Raw genomic sequence first — 23400 nt, 5'->3', positions numbered from 1 at the left:
AGTCAACACATTTTTGTCAATGAGAAATATGTTTGTTTATTCCTGTAGTGTAAAAATTTGGGATTCGGCAAACTCTTGGAAAACATTGTCTGCATCCTGCTTATTGTGGAAGCATTTTCCCTGCAAAAGTTGTCGAGATGCTTAAAGAAATGGTTGTCCGTTGGCAGGAAAGGTCAGGTGAATATGGTAGATGAGGCAAAACTTGGAAGCCCAATTTGTTCAACTTTTGAAGTGCTGGTTGTGCGATGTGCGATTGGGTGTTGTCGTGAAGAATTGGGCCCTTTCAGTCAACCATGAACTGCAGGCATTGCAGTTTTTACTTTTAAATGACGATTATTATTATTATTTTTAATCTCCTTTCAGCTCACGAGGCACTCACTTACTGAGCTTTTTCACTTTTCCAATTTGCTCCAAATGTCAGATGACCATAGAATGGTCAAAATTGAGTTCTTCAGCAGCTTCTCATTTAGTTGTAAGAAGATCAGCTTTGATGATGGCTCTCAATTGGTCGTTGTCAACTTCCGATGGCCGGCCACTACGCTTGTTTCCTTTGCAAAACTTCTTGAACCACCACTGCGCTGCATGTTTGTTAGCAGTTCCTGAGCCAAATGCATTGTTGATGTTGTGAGTTTTCCGCAGTGCTTTACAACCCATTTTGAACTCGAATAACAAAATCTCTCAAATTTGCTTTTTGTTTAACATCTTTTCCATAGTCTAAAATAAATGTAAAATAAATAGCATGTGATAAGTCACTAACAACAAAACATAAAGTGAGGAATGCACATTAGAATGATGTGTACCATAACCACATTTATTTAAAAATGTATTCTAATAGCAACTGGAAAATTTCAGCAATGCAAAACTGCAGTTACTTTTTACTAACCTAATAGTATGCACTCTTCTTAATTTGGATTGCCCTTGACCTAGCAAGCTCCCATCTCTCTTTTGGGACTTGACTTAGTGGCTCCATGATCACTTCTGCCTTTCCTTCTGCTCTGAGTTAAATGTTCACATTGCACTGTTGCATGGATCTGTAACTCTGCCCTGTATTCCTTTTCTTGTCTGCCTCCCTCACTAAACAGTATATTTCTTGGAATCAGGGAATGTGTACTTATCTTTATTTCTTTAACATTTAACTCGGTGCCTGGCAAAGAGAATTGGTGCTCAGAAAATACTTGTTTGATGCTTTATTGTATAGATGGAAAAATGAATTCATTTTTATTGATAGCTGTTGATAATCATTTTTATTTACTAAGTAACTTTTTGTTAGCTTAATTAAAAAACTATGTCTAAAGTAAGAAATAAATGTTTCTTTATTAATATTTTAGATTTATCCTTAGTAAAATCAGTTCCTGGCTGTTCAAATATGTATAGGCATGTACTTCCATCTTTTTTGACAATCCGGGTTTTACTTGTCTCTTACAGAGAAGACTGAAATGAGAGGAATCTGGTTTAAGTTGCAATACAAGGAATTTAGATTAAACATAAGGAGTTTCCAGAAAATAAAGTACTAGATATTGAAGTGATTTTTAAGTAATGTAATTGACTTTTTTGAGAGTTAAAAAAGGGAATGGTTCACCAACATTTCCCTTAGTAGAATAAAAAGCCTGAAGAAAATTTTAGAGTTATGCAGATACAACCATATTCATGGATAGATGCTTAAAAATACTTGAGTACTTTTTTGTTTTACTGTATACATGTGTATTTTAAAATTTCAGCTAAGCAAGGAAACTGTTGCATGTGTCCTCACTTTTTACAGAATGGCTCTGGTTTAGTGACTAGCAGAATGTACCGAGAATCTCCTTCCTTAACTTTTTAAAAAATTTCTCTTCATTAGAGTAATGTAAATTAAAAAAAATCCTTAACAATGTTAAGAATAAACAGAAAACCAGGGTATATCAGTACAGAAAAAAAGAGGGACTTCCCTGGTGGTCCAGTGGCAGTCTTCGTGCTCCCAAATGCAGGGGGCCCAGGTTCAACTTGAACCACCTGTGACAAGTAAAAGATCCTGCCTGCTGCAACTAAGACCCAGCACAGCCAAATAAGTAAATAAACATTAAAAAAAATAAAAATGATAACTAGAAAAGACCTACCCAGTAGTTTAAAAACAGTCAACCAGACCACTGACACAAAGAATACGGTTTTTGAATGCTGTTCTCTTGATTGTCTTAATGTAATTATCGATAAATATGACAGCGGTGCCCAAAATATAGTTATATTGTTATGCTTCTAACTATAGATATTCTGTCATGGTTGTATTTGAACATAACTACTGTAGTAAAAGCCAAGTTCACCCTCCATGCTAGTGAACCTAAAGAGTAAATATATCTTGCTGAGCAATAAATGTATAATCATGCTAATGAATAGAGTTCAGTGTCCTCTTTGCCTGTCATTCTGCAAGAATTTATATTGAAATCATTTAAGACAGCTTTACTAAAGTTATTACTGTAACTTCTGTTACAAGGATGGTGCTTAAATTCTGGGCTTTTGTGTCTGCAATGCAAAAGGCTCCTTTGTGATATGAGACAGGATTTTACATATAGTGGTGATATAATAATGACTGTCTTTTTAAGCACTGTATATTTTCTAATGTCTTTATAGCCATAATTTATTTGGTTTTCAAAACAACTTTGTGAAATAGGTGTCCTAATCTTATGAATAAGAAATTTTAGGCATAGAAATTTTGACTGAGTGCCAAAGGCATACAATATTGTGTTATAATAAATTATTCTTATTATTTCAGAAGCTATCATTTACTACATGCTTACTATATGCTGAGCTCTATTTTAAGCTATTTACATATATTAATTAGAACCTGGACTTTGTAGTTAGATCTGGCTTCAGTTCTGGCCTTTCCTCTTATCAGTTGTTAACTTTGGCAAAGCTACCTAGCCTCTTCAAGCCTTGGTTTCCTTATTTGCTTCACAGAAATAATGGCAGTACGTACCTCACAGGGTGGTCCTGTGCATTGAGATAATCCAAGTGAATCTATGTCTGGTATAAAGTCCGTCAGTCAGTTCAGTCGCTCAGTTGTGTCTGACTCTTTGTGACCCCGTGAATCACAGCATGCCAGGCCTCCCTGTCCATCACCAACTCCCGGAGTTTACTTAAACTCATGTCCATCAAGTCCATGATGCCATCCAGCCATCTCATCCTCTGTCGTCCCCTTTTCTTCCTGCCCCCTATCCCTCCCAGCATCAGGGTCTTTTCCAGTGAGTCAACTCTTCGCATGAGGTGGCCTAAGTACTGGAATTTCAGCTTTAGCATCAGCCTTTCCAAAGAACACCCAGGACTGATCTCCTTCAGAATGGACTGGTTGGATCTTCCTGCAGTCCAAGGGACTCTCAAGAGTCTTCTCCAACACCACAGTTCAAAAGCATCAATTCTTCAGTGCTCAACTTTCTTCACAGTCCAACTCTCACATCCATACATGACCACTGGAAAAACCATAGCCTTGACTAGACTGGCAAAGCAATGTCTCTGCTTTTGAATATGCTATCTAGGTTGGTCATAACTTTCCTTCCAAGGAGTAAGCGTCTTTTAATTTCATGGCTGCAGTCACCATCTGCAGTGATTTTGGAGACCAAAAAAATAAAGTCTGACACTGTTTCCCAATCTATTTGCCATGAAGTAATGAGTCCATTCTGAAGGAGATCAGTCCTGGGTGTTCTTTGGAAGGACTGATGCTAAAGCTGAAACTCAAATACTTTGGCCACCTCATGCGAAGAGTTGACTCATTGGAAAAGACTCTGATGCTAGGAGGGATTGGGGGCAGGGGAGAAGGGGACGACAGAGGATGAGATGGCTGGATAGCATCACCAACTCAATGGACATAAGTTTGGGTGAACTCCGGGACTTGGTGATGGACAGGGAGGCCTGGCATTCTGCAATTCATGGGGTCGCAGAGTGGGACACATGTGAGCGACTGAACTGAACTAAATGGGACCAGATGCCATGATTTTACTTTTTGAATGTTGAGCTTTAGGCCAACTTTTTCACTCTCCACTTTCACTTTCATCAAGAGGCTTTTTAGTTCCTCTTCACTTTCTGCCATAAGGGTGGTATCTTCTGCATATCTGAGGTTATTGATATTTCTCCCGGCAATCTTGATTCCAGTTTGTGCTTCTTCCAGCCCAGCATTTCTCATGATGTACTCTGCATATAAGTTAAATAAGCAGGGTGACAATATACAGCCTTGACGTACTCCTTTTCCTATTTGGAACCAGTCTGTTGTTCCATGTCCAATTCTAACTGTTGCTTCCTGACCTGCATATAGGTTTCTTAAGAGGCAGGTCAGGTGGTCTGATATTCCCATCTCTTTCAGCATTTTCCACAGTTTATTGTGATCCACACAGTCAAAGGCTTTGGCATAGTCAATAAAGCATAAATAGATGTTTTTCTGGAACTCTCTTGCTTTTTTGATGATCCAGCAGATGTTGGCAATTTGATCTCTGGTTCCTCTTCACGTATTGCTGAAACCTGGCTTGGAGAATTTTGAGCATTATTTTGATAGTGTGTGAGATGAGTGCAATTGTGTGGTAGTTTGAGCATTCTTTGGTGTTGCCTTTCTTTGGGATTGGAATGAAAATTGACCTTTTCCAGTCCCGTGGCCACTGCTGAGTTTTCCAAATTGGCTGGCATATTGAGTGCAGCATTTTCACAGCATCATCTTTTAGGATTTGAAATAGCTCAACTGGAATTCCATCACCTCCACTAGGTTTGTTCATAGTGATGCTTTCGAAGGTCCACTTGACTTCACATTCCAGGATGTCTGGCTCTAGGTGAGGTATAAAGTAGGGGCTTTAAAACCAATTTATTTAAAAAGCATGTTAGTTGACTGTATTTAGTGTAACTTTTAGCTCTTTGATAATTTTTCTGATAAAATCATTGTATTCCCCTTGAGTATAAACTCACAGTTCATTATGTGTGTGTGTTTGTGTGTGTATATAAACACATATATAACTGTTCTATAGAAAAACATCCATGTTACAAGATTATAGCTCTGTATAGTAGCTAAACTACTTCTTCCCTCTCACTACCTCCCCATCACTTTTCAGTTCCAAGCCTTCTGCTAGTCAGAAGAAACCAAAGAAGATATCTGTGGCATCCATGTTCCAAAGTCAAAGGCAAGATACCCTCTGTCTACCCAGGGTGTTCATTCCAGGAGTGCTGTGTTATATCACTTGTTTGGAACTCAGAATGTATTTTTTTTTTTAATAGGAAGTATCCTTTTAAATGGGCTTCCCAGGTGGCACCCGTGGTAAAGAACCCGCCTGCAAATGCAGGAGACATAAGAGACATGGGTTTAATCCCTGAGTCAGGAAGATCCCCTGGAGGAGGGCATGGCAACCACTCCAGTATTCTTGCCTGGAGAATTCAACAGACAGCGGAGCCTGGCGGGCTACAGTAGTCCATAGGGTCGGGAAGGGTTGGACACGACTGAAGCAACTTAGCACCACGCACAGTGTAGCACATCCTTTTAAATAAGGCAGATAAAGTCATTTAATTCCTGATACAACTGATATGCTGTATATTTGCACTGAAAAGCAGTAAAAAAGCAAGCAAAAAAGTCACAATATTTGGCACTTCTAGTAAAGTAATTTAAAACACTGAAGCTAAATAATATTGATCCCCAAGAAGAGCCCTAGAGAGGATTCTGGGAAGCTGGAGTAGGAAGCGTCAGGAATCTGTCTTCCCCACCTAGATAGCAGAATCTGATACAACTGTTTTAGAACTATGGAACTATTGAAGGCTGCCAGGAAAAGGCTCAGGTGTAAAATTGTAGCCATTCTCTTTTGCCACCTTTGTGCAGCTTTTCATACAGCTTTTGGAGACAGAGTAGGCAAAAAGTACCCTCTTCTCCAAATATCAGCAATCTGTAATTGGATCAGAGATTGCTGCTTCTAGTCACAGAGGTATAGACAAAGGTGAGCATCTACTGTTGTTGCACATACCTCATTGTTGCAAGCCCCTCCCCCACCGACTAAAGTGATATCCAGAAAATTTAAAGGAGTGGCACCCTTAAAAGATCTAGCAATCCCATTCCTTGGCATATCCAGAGAAAACTACATCCAAAAGATACATGCACCCCAATATTCATAGCAGCACTGTTTACTATAACCAAGATGTGGAAGCAGCCTAAATATCCATTGACAGATGAATGGATAAAGAAGATGTCATATGTTTATATACAGTGGAATACTGAACATAAAATTCCTTTTATGTTCAGCCATAAAAGGAGTGAAATAATGCCATTTGCAGCATCATGAAATTCTGGAGCTGAAAAGTACAGTAACTAAAATGTAAAATTTAGTACAAAAATTCAAAGGCAGCATTGAGCAGGCAGAACAAAGAATCAGCAGACAAAGATTTAAGATTCCCAAGGAAAACATTAGAAAAAAACAAACAGCCTGAGGGACTTATGGGACACTGTCAGACCTTCTGTGGAAGTCCTAAAAAGAAAGGAGCAGAGAGAACATTTGAAGAAATAATGATTGAAAACTTCCCAAAGTTGATAAAAGACACGAACATAAACATCCAAGGAGCTCATTTCCCTCCAAGAAAGATTAAGTCACAGAGACATAGAACAAAACACATTATAATAAACCTTCCAAAAGACAAAGGCCAGAAATCTTGAAAACAGCAGGAAGAAGACTTAATTGTCACATACTACAAGGGATTCTCAGTAAGATTAGTAGCAGATAGCTCATCAGAAACTGTGGAGGCCAAACGGGAGTGGGCTGATATATTCACAGTGCGCCAAAAGGAGAAAAAGTCTACCCATCAAAAATCCTGTTATCTAGCAAAACTGTCCTTCAGAAGTGAGTGAGAAATTAGGGTATTCCCAAGTAAACAAAAGCTGAGGGAATTCATTACCTCTAGACTTGCCTTGCAAGAAATGCACAAGAAAGTTCTGCAAGGTGAACAGTTCTGTACAGCAACTTGCAGTTGTAAGGAGAGAGAGAAATCTCAATGAAGGTAAATACAGAGGGAAATATAAAAGCTACTTCTATTGTAACAAAGATTTATAACTATACTTTTTATTTTCTACATGATTTAAAAGTTAATACATTAAAAGGAAAAAATTATTAGCCTAAAAGCTCATATTGTTTTATCTTTGTAATTATTTTCTACGTAATTTAAGAGATTAGTGCATTTAATTATTAGTTTACATTTTGGGGCACATGGTGTATAAAGATACAATTTTGTGACATCAGAACTGAAAGGAGTGGGGATCAAGTTGTAAGGGAGTAGTTTTTGTATGTTGTTGAAGTTAAACTGGTGTAAATTCAAGTAGAACTGCTATTCTTTTAGTATGTTAAATACAGTCCCCATGGTCACCACAAAGAAAATAACCATAGAATATACACAAAAGGATCTGAGAAAGGAATTTAAACATTTTACTACAGCTTAATACAAAGCAGCTTAAAGTATATAGAAAGCAAACAGTAATATGATAGAAGTAATACTTGGTGGCTCAGCAGTAAAGAATCCAGCAGCCAGTCCAGGAGCCACGAGTTTGATCCCTGGGTAAAGAAAATGGTTACCCACTCTAGTATTCTTGCCTGGGAAACCTCATGGACAGAGGAGCATGGCAGGCTACAGTACACAGGGTCGCAAAAGAGTCACGGACACAATGTAGTGACTAAACAGCAACAATAACAAAGCTCTCCTTATCAATATTAAAAGACAGATTGGCCAAATGGATAAAAACATGATCTAACTATACTCTGCCTATAAGAGACTCATGTGAGATTCAAGGACAAAAAAAATCGCAAAAATGGAAAAGATATACATGCATTTAGTAACCAGAAGGAGGGTGGGTGTGGCTGTATTAGTATGAAACAAACTAGACTTTAAATTTTAAAAGGTTACAAGAGACGAACATATTACATAGTGATAAAATGTTCAGTAGGGCAAGAATACATGGAACATTTTCCAGGGTAGACTGTGATGTTAGGCCACAAATTAAGTCTCAAAAGATTTTCAAAGATAAATATCATACAAAGTATCATCTTCAATTAGAAGAGGATGAAGTTAGAAATCAATGACAGAAAGAAAACTGGAAAATTCACAAAATTGTAGGAATTAAACAGCATACTTTTAAACAACAAATAAAAGAAGAAATCACAAAGGGAATTAGAAAATACTTAGAGGCAAAAGACGATGAAAACACAACACGCCAACACTTAACAGGACACAATGGATTTGGGTAGTTATAAATGCTTATGTTAAAATATAAAAAGATCTATAGCTTTATAGCTTAAGGAAATAGAAGAAGGGTAAACTAAAACCAAACTAGCAGAAGGAAGGAAATAGTAGAGATTAAAGGAGAGAGAAATGAGATAGAGAATAGAAAAACAAAGTCTGTGAACCAAAAGTGTGATTTTTGAAAACATCAACAAAATAGACAAGTTTTTGGCTGGATGGGCTAAGAAAAAAGGAGGAAAGACTCAGATTACTAAAACCGGAAGTGAAACTGGTGACATCATTACCAATTCTACTGAAATAAAAAGGATTATGAGAGAGTAATATGAACAGTTGTATGCCAACAAATTGAAGAAACTAGATGAACAGGACAAATTCCTAGAAATAGAAAACCTACCAAGGCTAAATCACAAAGAAATAGAAAATCTGAATAGACCTATAAGATAAGGAGATTGAATCAATAATAAAAAGTCTCTCACGTAGAAAAGCCCTGGCTTCACCAGTGAAGTCTACCAGTTAAAGAACTACTGTCTGTCCTCAAACTTTTCCAAAATTTTGAAGAGGAGAGAACACTTTGCAATTCATTCTGTGAGGCCAGCATTACCCTGATAACAATTCCAGACAAAGATATTACAGAAAAACTACAGGCCAGTATCTCTTATAAACATTGAGAAATGTCCAAGATGCTAGGAAACTAAATTGAGTCACATAATAAAAGGATTATATACCATGTCAAAGTGGGATTTATTCTTGGAATGCAAGGATAGTACAACATAATGCACCACATTAAGAGAATGAAGGGAAAAAAAATATCATCTCAATTAATGCGAAGAAAGCACTTGACAAAATTCAACACCTTTTCATATAAAAGCATTCAAAAAACTAGGAATAGAAGGAAACCACCTCAACATAATGAAAGCTATATATGAAAAATCCACAGCGGACATCATTTTCAATAGTAAAAGACTTGAAAACTTTTCCCTCAAGATTAGGAACTAGGCAATGATGCCCACTCTCATGACTTTTATTTAACATAGTATTGGAAGTTCTAGCCAGAGCAAAGTCATCCAAGTTGAGAGAAAAGAAGTAAAATAATCTTTGTTTGCAGGTGAGATGATCTTATATGTGGAAAACCCTAAAGATTCCACACAAAAAGTATTTTCAGAACTAATAAATGAATTCAGGGTAGAAAGTCAACATGTAAACATTAGTTGCATTTCTATAAATTTGCAGTGAATAACAAATTACAGAAACCGTTCTTTTTACAGTGGCATCAAAAGAAATAGGATACTCAGGAATTAACCAGGGAGGTAGAACACACAAAACTACAGAATACCACTTACAGAGGACATAAAAACACATCCCATATTCATGGATTAGAAGACACAATATTGTTAAAACATTAGTCCTATCCAAAGAGATTTACAGATTCAGTGCAATCCCTGTCAAAATTCCAATGATTTTTCCCCCCAAAATAGGAAAGCCTATCCTGAAATTCATATGGAATCTTGGAACCCTGGATAACAAAAACAACCTTAAAACTGGATGACTCACACTTCTTGATTTCTAAACTTACTACAAAGCCACATAGTAAAAAGAGTGTGGTACTGGCATAAATACAGACATAGACCACTGGAATAGAATAGAGAACCCAGAAATAAACCCTCACATGTCTGGTCAAATAAGTTTTGAAAAGCGTACTAAGACCATTCAGTGGGGAAGCGAGTCTTCAACGAATGCTTCTGGGACAATTGGATATCCACATGCAAAAGAATGAACTTGGACCTTTACCTAACACCATATACAAACATTAAGTCAAACTGGATCAAAGACCTAAATGTAAGACATAAAACAATGAAATTCTTAGAAGACAACATAGGGCAAAAGCTTCATGACAGTGGTTTCAGCAGTGCTTTCCTGGATATGACACCAAAAGCATGGGCACCAAAGCAAAAGTAGACAAACTGGACTTACTGAGAAATAAATTTGTTACCTCAAACAGTATGTAACAGAGTGAAAAGGACAACCCAAAGAATGTGAGAAGATATTTGCAAATCATATATTTGATAAGGGATTAATATCCTGAATATATAGAGAACTTATACTAAAAGTCAACAAAAAGAATAGACAGCCTGTTTAAAAAATGTTCAAAGGACTTGAATAGACATTTCTCTAAAGAAGACATACTGTGGAGAGCAGTATGGAAGTTTCTCAAAAAATTAAAAATAGAATTACTGTATGATCTAGCAGTACCACTTGTGGGTATGTATCCAAAATAATTGAAAGCAGGGTCTTGAAGAGATATTTGTGCATCCATGTTCATAGCACCATTATTCACAATAGCCAGATGGTAGATAAATGTCCATCAGTGGATGAATTAGCAAGTTTTTATTCAGTGGAATATTATTCAGTCTTGGAAAGGAATTCTGGGCAGAAGATCTAAACAGACATTTCCCCAAAGAAGACATACAGATGACCAAGAGGCATGTGAAAAGATGTTCAATATTGCTCATTATTAAAGAAATGCAAATCAGAACTACAGTGAGATATCACTTCACACAAGCCAGAATGGCTGTCATCAAAAAATCCACGAACAATGAAGCTAGAGGTTGTGGAGGGAAGGGAACCCTCCTACACTGTTGGTAGGAATGTAAATTGGTGCAGCTGCTATGGAGAACAGTAAGGAGGTTCCTTAAAAAACTAAAAGTAGAACTACATGTGACCTAGCAGTCCCACTACTGGACACATACCATGAGAAAATAATTCAAAGACACATGCATCCCAGTGTTCATTGCAGCACTATTAACAATAGCCAGGACACAGAAGCAACCTAAATGTCCATCGACAGAGCAATGGATGAAGATGTGGTACATACACACAATGGAGTATTACTCAGCCATTAAAAAGAATGAAATGATGCCATTTGCAGCAACATGGGTGGACCTCGAGATTGTCTTACTGAGTGAAGTAAGACAAAGAGAAATCTTGTATGATATCCCTGATATATGTGATCCAAAAAGAAATGATATAAATGAACTTAGTTACAAAACAGAAACAGACTCACAGACTTAGAGAATGAACTTACGGTTGCTGGGAGGAAGGGATAGTTAAGGAGTTTGGGATGGACTTGTACACCCTGCTGTATTTAAAATGGGTAACCAATGAGGACATACTGCATAGCACAAAGTACTCTGCTCAGTGGTATGTGGCAGCCTGGATGGGAGGGGAGTTTGGGGGAGCAAGAATGCATGTATATATATAGCTGAGTCCTTTTTCAGTTTACCTGAAACTATCATAGCCTTGTTAATCGGCTGTACCTCAATGCAAAATAAAAAGTTTTTTTAAAAAAAGGAAAGGAACTCTGACACATAATTACAGCATGGATGAACCGTGAAGACATTATGCTAAGTGAGATAAGGCAGGCACAAAAAGATAATACTGTACAGTCTCATGTCATGTCAATGGATGTGAGTTTGAGCAAACTCCAGAGATAGTGAAGGACAGGTAAAGCCTGGCTTGCTGCACTCTGTGGGCTCACAAAGAGTCGGACATGACTGAGCGACTGAACTGAACTGTACAGTCTTACTTATATGATGTGTTTAGTCAAACTCATGAAAACAGAAGGTAAAATGGTGGTTGCTAGTGTTTGGGTGGAGGGGAAATGAGTTGTTTTTTAATGGGTGTAGAGTTTCAGAGTTCTTGAGATTGGTTGTACAGTAGTGAATATATTTAACACTACTAAACTGTACCCTTAAAAATGGGTAAGATGGTAAATTTTATGTGTATTTTCCCACAATTTAAAAAATCAGAATTAAAAAAGATCTGAAGGTGAGAATATAAATTTTCCAGAGTTTCTCACAGAGGATTTTTAATATTATCAAGAGCTTTGTAGATTTGCACACTGGTTCTTTTGTATGTTTAACTTCCTTTTAGAACTTATGACTTTTCCTTGGTATTGGAATACATCTCTTAATCATGTTTACTATGAATAAACTCTTTTCAGGATAGGGGTTGTGGGATGCTTATAAGTGGATCAAGTAAAAAGAAGAGAGATTTTTTTGTTCTTAGTTAATTGGCTAAAATCTCTTAGAGAGCTGGACAAACATCACGTAAGAGGAACGATTTATGGTAGAATTAGGTGGACAGTTTTATAAGCTAGAGGTAAAGCATGATGTATGTTAAACTTCTGGAGGGGAGAAAAAACTGCTAAGGAAAAAACAGTTGGTTGCTGCCCACTGTAATGTAGGGTGTAGCAGCAGCTCACAAGTGTGAGCAAACTCCTACCTGAATCACCAGTTTTATGTATAGGTTAGAAGTCCAGCATGAAAAATTTTGTTTGTGTGTGGGTTCATGGTTTTAGAAATGTTTGTTTTGGGTATCAGTCATATTTGTTAATATATAGATTAAAATGAGGCTTTGTAAAAAACCCCCTAACATAATGCCTAATATAGTATAGCTATTTAGTAAATGCTAGTGCTCACCTTTGAATTTGATTTTTTTTCATGTGTTGTAAAAAGTGAATAAATTAACCAGAAGTTTTTCAAAAGTATATTGTAATCTCTTGAAACTCTAGATTGTAATTTATTGCTATAATTTATGTCATTATCCTGAGGCTCTATGGCATGCTTGTTGATACTGTTTTCTGATGACTGATTCTTCTGATTTTATTCTGGGGGCTCTTGTGGATTAGGAAGATACAGAGCGTGGATTCTAGAGTCAACTCTGGGAGGAGGAGTGACAGTGAGGTTTAAGAGAAGTGACTGGAGGTGGAGAATTAGCCTGCCATTGGCTAAAATGGGCTTTTAGAGCTATCGCATTTTTACTTTTCTTTCTAAAAGGCTGTGTTAATTGGTACCATGTAGACATTATATTAATTTTTAAAATACTACATTTTAATAAAAATTTAGACTTTTTATTTGTTTAAATAGATTAACAGAACTAACAGTGCTGCCAGAAGTCTCATAAGAAAAACTGTTTTTAAAGAAATAACAATTTCTTGACATTTTCTTGTTAATTTTAGGTTAAGTCAGCAAACAAAGAAAACATGGTGTTTTGAAGTATGATTAAACTCCTGATGCTGCAGCAGAGGCTAAGAATATTAATGGCCAGATCTAGGTAAGTTGAAGTTTACTTTTTAAAAAATCATTAAGTCCACAAATTATAGTTTTTTGAACTGGAGATTTTAATAATGGTATTTTGAATGCAATTATTTTGCCTCCTGATACCACTTTGGGCTTCTCTGGTAGCTCAGATGGTAAAGAATCAGCCTGCAATGCAGAAGACCTGGGTTCAGTCCCTGGGTCAAGAAGATCCCCAGGAGAAAAGAATGGTAATTCACTCCCATTCTTCCCTGGAGAATGCCATGGGCAGAGGAGCCTGGTGGGCTACAATCCATGGGCTCGCAAAGAGTCAGACACAACTGAGTGATTAAAAAACTACGTTGTTACCTCCCAGACCTCAAAATAAGGACAGTTGACTTTAGGAAGACAGTATTTACTAATTTAAATGTCTGGCACAGTTGTTGCAATGTTGGTCTTCCCAAACAGAGGCTACCTTTAGAGGGAGTGTAGTACATCTATTTGTGTTTTTGCGGAGTTATAAACTTGAATAAGTTTATGAGATCATGTAGTTTCTCATCAAGTGTTTATAGTATTCATGCATATTAGTAGGTCTTAGGTAACTCAGATTGTCTCCAAGTATTTATGTGATTGTCATAGATGTAGACTATCTAGTGTCTTGTTTTAACCCCTGCCTGGGAGTTTATGCTTCAGGAGGAGGAGTCAGAGACATGGGTGAAAACTCTGCATTAAAAAAAGTCTCCTTCTGTGTTGGAAGATTGACCAGAACGGCCTCAGACTCTCACTCGTACTAAGCCTATTTTTCAACCATACTGAGGCCTCCTGTTCCTTTTTGCCTCCCTCTGTTTTCTCCTGTTTCATCAGCCCTCTTCTTTCTTTGCTTCTTTCCTGAGCAGACCTGTTGGCCCATCGCTTCAAACCCCTATATTGCCAATATCCTTTCATTTATTTGTCCTCTTGCCCTCTGACCCGGGTCAGTTGATCTGTCTACCCTCTGGACTGCTGAGCACAGCTAGAAAAATATATTATTTTTCTACTTACTCTCCAGCTTCTGCTCAGTCTCAGCATAGCCTGCTTAATAATCCTGCTGCTTTTCTTGTGTAGCTCCTCAGTGAAAAATCCTACCCTTCTCCTCAAGTCCCTCATTCTGCAAACTTGCCTTCTATTTTACAAAAGAAATGTTAAGATGATGGATACTATCTGTTTCAGCTTCTCTGATATGTTCCACTCATCTTTCTTTTCTGCTCTCTCTCCTCAGAGGGCTTCCTTGATGGCTCAGCTGGTAAAGAATCTGCCAGCAATGCAGGAGACCTGGGTTCAGTCCCTGAGTTGGGAAGATCCCCTGGAGGAGGGAACGGCTACCCACTCCAGTATTCTGGCCTGGGGAATTCCATGGACTGCGTAGTCCATGGGGTCACCAAGAGTTGGACATGACTGAGTGACTTTCATTTTCACATCTATTCAGATCACAAGGCATTCCTTCTCCTCTGGGCACGATTTTGAGTCTGGGTCCCAGAACTCAGCTCTAGTCACGTCTCCCTGCTTGTCTTGATCCGTCTTCTGGCTGTCTCTTTCCTTTGGTTTTTCCTATATTCTTTAAACTTTACTGACATACCGATTACAAATCTGCACAAACCTGTGTCATCTTAAAACAATAAATAACTCAAGAAGTGTATTTTCTTTTGAAACCATGTCCAACCACACCCTGTCACTTGAGGCTTTCCTTTCTCATTGTGTTCTTAAAAGAGCCTTTTCTGTTTTCTGGAGGACTACTCCTCATCTTCCATTTGCTCACGGCATAATGGCTTCTGCCTCTACCTAACACTCCATCATGGAGAGGACCCTCCTTCTTGACACTTTCTTTTCTTAGTTTGTACCATTCTGATTTTCTTCTCCTTCACTTGTTTTTCTCTAGTATTTACACATTTGTGTTCCCTAGAATTTCAGGTTCAGCAGACTGCTCTTCATCCTGTTCTTGAGCAGGATCTTCTGTTTTATAGTTTCAAATACCATGCGCCCCAATATTTTACCTCTTCCCTCAAGCCCATTCTGATGTACTTAACTCTATTACATGTCTCCTTTCGGTTGTTCTCTGGGAATCGCAGTTTAACATGTCTAAAACTGAACTAACCACCATCACTTCCTCTTGAAGCTCTGAAAAGATTTTTCCTATTTCAGGTAATGGAACCAGCACCGTTTATTTGCACTGAAAACTGCCTCTTACTTCCTGTATCCCTAGCTAGACACTCAGTGCTGCTGACTTGATTTCCTAAATATTTTTTAAATTCATCATTTTCATCTTTCCTACTGTTGCTGCTCCAGTTTTAAGTCTTTGGCATATTTCAGTTTTCAGTAGTCTCTAACTGGCTTACCCTTCCTCTGAGCCAAGGTAAAATTTTATCTAAAATGAAGTCCTGACCACCTCACTTTCTGCTTAAAATACTTAAGTGGCTTTCCATCTTGAGTAGGATGAAATTTTTACTCTTTGCAATGGCATATAAGGATTTCGTGTCACATGTTAGGCTTTTCATTAATTATGTTTGCACTGAACTGAAACACTCAATGTAGATAGAGTCCCCAAATAGATTGTACCACCATTCATATATCCCTGACAGAATTAGAGGTGCTGCCTGAACAGGTAGCCTATGAAGATGTCAAGTGGAAGAATGGTTTTTCTACTCCTTTTTAGAAATAGTTGAAAACTATTCATTTGAGACTTTTTTATTTAAGCAAAAGCCACACTGTAGTAATCATTTAGCTCTTTGTTTTCTTGAGGAGTTAGTGGGGAGTATGGATAAGCAATTTCAAGAAGACTTTTATATTTTTGTTTCTGTCATCTCTCTGCTTTAAAATTTTTTGAAAAATATTCTTTTGGCCTCCTCATAATTTATTAAACACTTACTAAATTTTTTTTTTTTTTTTTGTACTGTGCTGTCTGGCATGTGGGATCTTTGTTCTCTAACTAAGGATTGAACCCATGCCCCCTGCAGTGGAAGTATGGCTGCCAGGGAAGTCCCAAACACTTAGTGATTTGATTTTTAAAAATTAAACTTTTATGAAATAATTATCTGCTATGTCAAACAGTATGCTTAGTGCCCTAGAAAATTCAGAAGACAAGGTTCCTCTCTTCATGGAGAACACAGTGATGTGGCTGGTGAGACAGCTAAACATTACAGTAGAGTATGATAAGTGCCATGGTGGAGTCATGTCCATCTGACTGCAGGGGCGGTGGGGACAGGTGGAGCTGGCATCCCAGACCCCTAGGTTGTTGTTCAGGATGTGTACTTTGGCTTCTGCTTGTATTTCAGCCTGCCCTGCGCTCCAGTTGTACTGGATCCCTCACTTTATCCTGAGTATAGCACCACATTTCAGGACGTTTATCTTTGCACCTACTTTTTTATCTAGTGCCTATTTCTGTGTTTTGCCTAGCACACTGTTTCTGCTCACCTTTTAAAGTACCAGCTCAAATGCTGCTTCCTTTCCTTCCTAATCCAGAAAGTTAGTTGCTTCTTTCTGTGTCCACAGAACTCTTCTTATAATCTAATATAAGGTTTATCATAATGCATTATCTGTTGACAGCTCTGTCTTTGCCTTTAGACTCATGACTCTTGAGAGGTACACGATTGACTGTCATCTTTACACCGTGATACTTAGCTGGCATATTAGTTACAAGATACCAAATATGAGTCTTTGTCTTTTTCCTTTATGTAACAAGATTTTTTATTTATGTCATCACACATTTTCCCTATATAAATTTATTAACTTTTAATTGAAGTATAGTTGATTTATAATGTTGTGTTAGTTTGTGGTGTACAGCAAAGTGACTCAGTTTATATATATGTAAATAGTATATAAATATTATTTATATATATATTCTTTTTCAGGTTCTTTTCTTTACTATAGGTTATTACAAGATAATGAATATAATTCTGTTCTATACAGTAGGACCTTGTTGTTGTTTTATCTATTAAACCTCCTCTAATTTATCCCTCCCTCCACCCGCTTTGCCCTTTGGTAACTGTAGGTTTCTTTTTCTATGTATGTGAGCCTGTTTCTATTTTGTAAGTAAGTTCATTTGTGTCACATTTTAGTTTCCACATGTAAGTGACATGTCATGTGTTATTTATCTTTCTCTGTCCGACTTACTTCACTTAGTAAGTAAGTGATCTCTAGGTCTATCCATGTTGCTGCAGATGGCCAGATTTCATTCTTTTTTATGGCTGAGTAGTATTCCATTGTACAATTCGGGAAACCTGGGTTTGATCCCTGGGTTGGGAACATTCCCTGGAGAAGGGAACGGCTACCCACTCAAGTATTCTGGCCTGGAGAATTCCATGGACTGTATAGTCCTTGGGGTCGCAAAGAGTCGGACACAACTGAGCACCTTTCACTTTAAGGTGTATATACCGCATCTTGATCCATTCATCATTAAACAGACATTAAGCATGCTTCCATGTCTTGGCTGTTGTAAATAGTGCTGTTATGATTATTGGGGTGCATGTATCTTTTCAAATTGGAGTTTTCTCTATATATTTTTTCCCAGAAGTAGGATTGCTGGATCATATGGCAATTCTATTTTTCGTTTTGTGTGTGTGTGTGTGTGTTTTTTTTTAAAGAACTTCCATACTGTTTTTCATAGTGGCTTCTAACTTACATTCCCACCAACAGTGTAGTAGGATTCCCTTTTCTCCACACCTTCTTTTTAATGATGGCCATTCTGACTAGTGTGAGGACACCACAAAATATGAGTCTTAACTTTACTATTTTATTTATCACTTCTTTTGGTTTATACACTAGTTTACTTTTTTTAATTGGTTTAATCCTTATACCTGCCAACATTCTTTATCTTCCTTTAGTGCGGTTCATTTAACTTACAAGAGACTTAGAGTGTCTACTGTGTGCTAGTTATTATGTAAGGCACAGGGATAGCAGGAATGAATAAATTCCATCCTTACTGGGAAGGAGCTCAAAGTGGAGGGAAGAAGATTGATAAGTGAACAGTCCATCACAATTTCTACTAAGTAAACAGTGTGAAAGAGGCTGTGATACTGGGAAGCTCAGGATGCTTTGGGGATATAAGGGACATAAGGAATATAACTTGCCCAGTTGATTGGAGTCAGAAAAGGTTTCCTGAAGGCACTGTCTTCTGAGTTGAATCTTGAGGAAGGAGCAGCATGGAAAGGTGTGAGGAAACAAGACGCTCTAGGGAAACTGGTATGACTGGGTGCGGCTTGAAGCAGAGAGGAGTGAGAGGTTAGACTGAGTTTGTAGACAAGGACCATAAGGTAAACGACTTTTTGAGCTTTTGCATTTTTTTTTCCTGAAGGTAGTAAAGATCTGCTGAAGAATTCTAGACAAGCTTTAATCAGTTTTGTATTTTTAATGTTTAGTAACTTCTTATGCTTCCTTCCCTTCCCCTTTTTTCAAATACTTTCACATCCATTCTGATTCTTTCCCTTGTTTGTAAGTGAAGTTTCCTTTGTTCACTTGGAGTGTTCTTGAACACTTAATATAACTATAACCACTTATCTCTTACCCTCTGTGGGAAAGGATTAGATAGACACATTTAGAGTTTTGCCAATATTCTCTGTGTTACTGTTTTTCTTTCTCTCTTAATGAACTATTCCAGATTTGTTTTTGTGTCTTATTAACCACTTTTGTCTGGAGGGATCCATAAAAAATATGACAGTGCATAGTATGAATCAAAATACTTGCCAAGCCAGAAGTCTGTCATCTTTTTGGAAATTTATTAATGAAAATAGACATGAAATCCTAGTAAGCCATAAAGGGTTAATTCCGTGAATGACTTAAGTATAATAGTGTTATGTATGAAACCTTAAATTGGTTTCTTTTAGATAGTTTTAAAATAGGCAGACTTTTGCAAACTAAATATGAGGCTTCTATGAAGTCTGCCTAACAAAATTATTCTTGTTGATGCTGAGTAAAATTCTCCAGCTAGTTGTGTGAAGTCTAGCTCTAGCCATTTACCTTCCTGGGCTTAATTTTCCTCATTAAAATAATACAGGACTATTAGGTGATTTCTAGAGTCTTTTTCTGTGTTGTGATTTGCATATCTTATATCTAATAATTTTTTGCAAATTATCTTTCATGTAGTGCTCACATGGTCTTCTGAAGAAGCCATGGGTAGCTGTTGTAGCTGTCCAGATAAAGACACTGTCCCAGATAACCATCGGAACAAGTTTAAGGTCAGTAAAAACTGGATGAGTTGTAGCTCTTGCTGCCTACCTGGATGCTCTTCTTTTACTTCACTTAACACATCTTCTTATTTCCTCACTAGTATCTTCAGAGTCTCTTTATTTTCCTTTTTGTCCATTCTTCCTTTTCTTGTTTTAACCAACAAGGACAACATTTTTTTATTGACTGTGAAATCCTCTTTTCCTTTGGTCTTCTGTATCCAATTAGAACCACACAATTCTGATAATACTTTCGTTTTTTTCCCCCAACTTAGAAGACATGTACATTTATTACCTTCCTATATCATCAGTTGTGGATATGAGTGGCTAAATCTTGTATCTCCGTCAGGAAAACAACAGCACTATTGAGTGACTGTTACACCCCCTGGAGAACTCAATCTTTGGTCACAGTGATGAGAGCCCCTGGATTTGGTCCCATCAGCCCTCTTTGAAATGACCTGATAATATTGTCTTTAAAACGCCATTTTATAGGTGCCTCTTCAGTCCTGTCGCTAGTTCTCAGTCATTGTTTAATGCCTGGATAATTTCGTAACTGAACTCTACCTCCAGTCACCTCTGTGATCCATCCTGCAGTTGACATCAGATTCCTCTTTCGTTATTCTAAAACTTCAGTGGTGTTCTGCTACTTAGACACTAAGTGCTCCATTCCTTACTCATCCACAGCCATTAATGCCTCTCATATTCTGACCTCAGTCTGCTATAAATCAGCCTCTGGATCACATAAACCTTGGTGTAAATCACAACCTTCTTGCTTCATAGCTCTGTGACCTTTGACAAGTTACATTGTCACCAAGTCTTTGTTCATTTGTATGCAATGAAGACAATAGTATTACCTGCAGTTTAAGATTGGTATTAAATGACAAAATACAAGTAAAGCACTTGGCCCAACCCAGGAGTATAGTAAATTCTCCCTAAGTGTTATCTGTTCTTTAAAGTCTCTGGCCATTTTCTGAAACTCAGTAGTGTAAGGCCTTCCCTGACAAGAACTCAGTGCCAGTCCTGTCTTGATCTCTCTGAGATGTACCTTGTCTCTGCTATAGCACTGTATCTTCAGGGTCGCGCCCCCTAAGTCCTGACCCACCAACTCACCCTCTTTATTTCCTTCTTGCCTGGGAAATCCCATGAACAGAGGACCCTGGTGGGCTATTAGTACTATCCATGGGGCTGCAAAGCGTTAGACACAACTTAGTGACAGAACATGCATGCATGCAAACTTACTTATACCCAAAACCCAGCTCAAGTCCCTTTTCTTCATATGTGAAGGCTTCTCTAACAACCCTTGGCTATAGTTCCTGCATTCTGCAGGGTCTGTTGTACTCAGTTGTTAGGTTAGTTAAGCATTTACAGTTCTGTGATGTTGACTTTGTGTATCTTACTTCCTCAGTGGGAATGTGAGTTCTTTGGAGTTATGAACCAGGTATTGCCCTGCTACATAATCCATGCCATACAAAAACATTGGTTGTTGAATGAAATAACAATAACTGAACCAGTCAGCAATAGTACATTTTCCTGAAATTAGTGAAATATGTGCATGACTGTCGAGAGGAGCATTAAGTTAGTACTAATTAAACTTTTTTTTTAGGTCATTAATGTGGATGATGATGGAAATGAGTTAGGTTCTGGCATAATGGAACTTACAGACACAGAACTGATTTTATACACTCGCAAACGTGACTCGGTAAAATGGCACTACCTCTGCCTCCGACGCTATGGTTATGATTCGAATCTCTTTTCTTTTGAAAGTGGTCGAAGGTGTCAAACTGGACAAGGTAGGTAGAGCCTTTATTTTTTCTCCAAACATCATCATATTTGAATATCATTCTGTAATTCAATTATTTTATATATGTTTAAATTACTGTTTTACTTTTATGCTGAATGAAAAAAAATCCTCAAGCGGATTATTTAAAAAGATATAGTACACTATGTATTCACTTATCAAGCATTTATTAAGCATGTTTTCTATGTCTAGAATTTTGGCTCATATTAACTTTAAGATTTGAAGTAAGTAAATGAATTAGTCCCAGTAAATTGCTTCTGTCTGTCTTTACTGTTATAACACTTCTCTGGTGGCTCAGACGGTAAAGTGTCTGCTTATAATGTGGGAGATCTGGGTTCAATCCCTGGGTTGGGAAGTTCCTCTGGAGAAGGAAATGGCAACCCACTCCAGTATTCTTGCTTGGAAAATCCCATGGATGGATTTTTACATGGTAGGCTACAGTCCATGGGGTCACAAAGAGTTCGACACGACTGAACAACTTCACTTTCACTTCACTTTTACTGTTATAGGGCTTCCCTGGTGGCTCAGACAGGAAAGAATCTGCCTGCGATGCGGGAGACCTGAGTTTGATCCCTGGGTTGGGAAGATCCCCTGGAGGAGGGCATGGCAGCCCACTCCAGTATTCTTGCCTGGAAAATCCCATGGACCGAGGAGCCTGACAGCCTAGCCTAGTCCATGGGGTTGCAAAAGAGTCTGACATGACTGAGTGACTTTCACTTTTACTGTTACAACTTAGGGGAAAGAACTTAAACTTTGGAGTTAAGCAGAACATAGTTTTATTTTTTTGCCACCTACTTCTTGAAATTCCTTGGACAAGTTGGGGAACCTCTTGCATCAAATTCCTTCTGTATCAGAATGGAATGGTACCCAATAATTAAACAAGGTAACGATTGTAAACCACAGAGCAAGCGCCTATCAAATGGTGGATTCCTGTGGTAATGATAGGTTAGACTCCCCCTGCTGTTAGAAAGCAGACTAGAGCAAGTGTGCAAATCTTGTTTTTGCCTTCCTTATTTTGAGCCATCACCCATGGACAAATGAAATTATTCTGTGAACTTTCTTTTGGGTTTGTGTTTTGAAACAGGGAATATAATTAATTTATCAAACATTTATTTGAAAGGCCTTTCTTGCTATTGGTACACAGAATGCTTCCTTTATAATTTTGTTCTTTGACAGGTGTTCCTTTGTCTTTTTTAGATGTCGTGACCATGTTTTTTTCTTCTGGTTTATATTTGTAGGAATCTTTGCCTTTAAGTGTGCTCGTGCAGAAGAATTATTTAATATGTTACAAGAGATTATGCAGAATAATAGTATAAATGTAGTGGAGGAACCCGTGGTTGAAAGGAATAACCATCAGACAGAATTGGAAGTCCCTAGGACACCTCGAACACCTACAAGTAAGTGTCATTTTCCCCTCTTCTATTATAAACTGTAGACTATGGATATTTAATCTATACCGTGTTAGAAATTACCATTGGCTAACATAAATATAGTGGTTGTGAGTTTTGAAAAACTTTCAGCTATAATTATCAACATTTTAAATATGAAAACACAAAGTGTTTCATATTATTCTAAATGTGAGTGGAAAGTTAAAAGTGGAGGGAGGTTCTGTTTTGCTCTAGTTTCTTATGTATCTTACCAGAAACACCTCCTTAAACCTCTCAGTTCTGATTGTATCCTCATTCATTTTTTTCTCTGTGCCCTACCCCTGCATTCTTTCTGAAACCAATAAATGCAAACTCAGCTCCAGGGTTTGCTGCTCAGAACTTACCCAATGGATATCCCCGATATCCCTCGTTCGGAGATGCTTCATCCCATCCTTCCAGTAGACATCCTTCCGTGGGAAGTGCCCGCCTGCCCTCAGTAGGTGAAGAATCTACGCATCCTTTGCTGGTGGCTGAGGAACAAGTAAGCATGTGCTGCTGTCCAGTGGCATTGTGTGGGGCTAGAGTATTATGCTAACACTTGAAGGTTTTAGTCAATTTGAATTTTAGTTGTCATTTTTGTATATGATCTTTGAAGTGAAGATTCAGAGGACAAAGCATATATTTGCTGACATATACCCAAATATGTATAGGTGTTGAAGGAAACTTAGCATTACAGTTAAGTTTGTGGGTCCACA

General features: G+C 37.8%; 1 protein-coding gene and 1 non-coding gene across 6 annotated transcripts in view; one reads left to right on the top strand and one right to left on the bottom strand.

The window, feature by feature from the left end:
- FRS2 (fibroblast growth factor receptor substrate 2) overlaps positions 1 to 23400 on the top strand; it is a 109726-nt gene that overhangs the window by 79695 nt on the left and 6631 nt on the right. For all 5 annotated transcript variants that reach the window (XM_061416504.1, XM_061416508.1, XM_061416507.1 and 2 more), the window contains 5 exons: positions 13229 to 13323; positions 19401 to 19492; positions 21084 to 21270; positions 22517 to 22675; positions 23023 to 23186. In XM_061416504.1, the coding sequence (XP_061272488.1) occupies positions 19427 to 19492; positions 21084 to 21270; positions 22517 to 22675; positions 23023 to 23186 (576 nt within the window). In that variant the 5' untranslated portion in view covers positions 13229 to 13323; positions 19401 to 19426. The remainder of the gene's footprint in view (positions 1 to 13228; positions 13324 to 19400; positions 19493 to 21083; positions 21271 to 22516; positions 22676 to 23022; positions 23187 to 23400) is intronic.
- LOC133248995 (small nucleolar RNA SNORA25) lies at positions 19813 to 19940 on the bottom strand. The gene has a single exon (XR_009736813.1). It is a non-coding gene; the product is annotated as a small nucleolar RNA SNORA25 (small nucleolar RNA).

Source organism: Bos javanicus, chromosome 5 (genome assembly GCF_032452875.1).
Source record: "Bos javanicus breed banteng chromosome 5, ARS-OSU_banteng_1.0, whole genome shotgun sequence".
In the NCBI taxonomy this organism is placed as follows: Eukaryota; Metazoa; Chordata; class Mammalia; order Artiodactyla; family Bovidae; genus Bos; species Bos javanicus.
The sequence above is the reverse complement of the archived record's forward strand: the minus strand, read 5'-3'. Positions and strand labels throughout refer to the sequence as shown.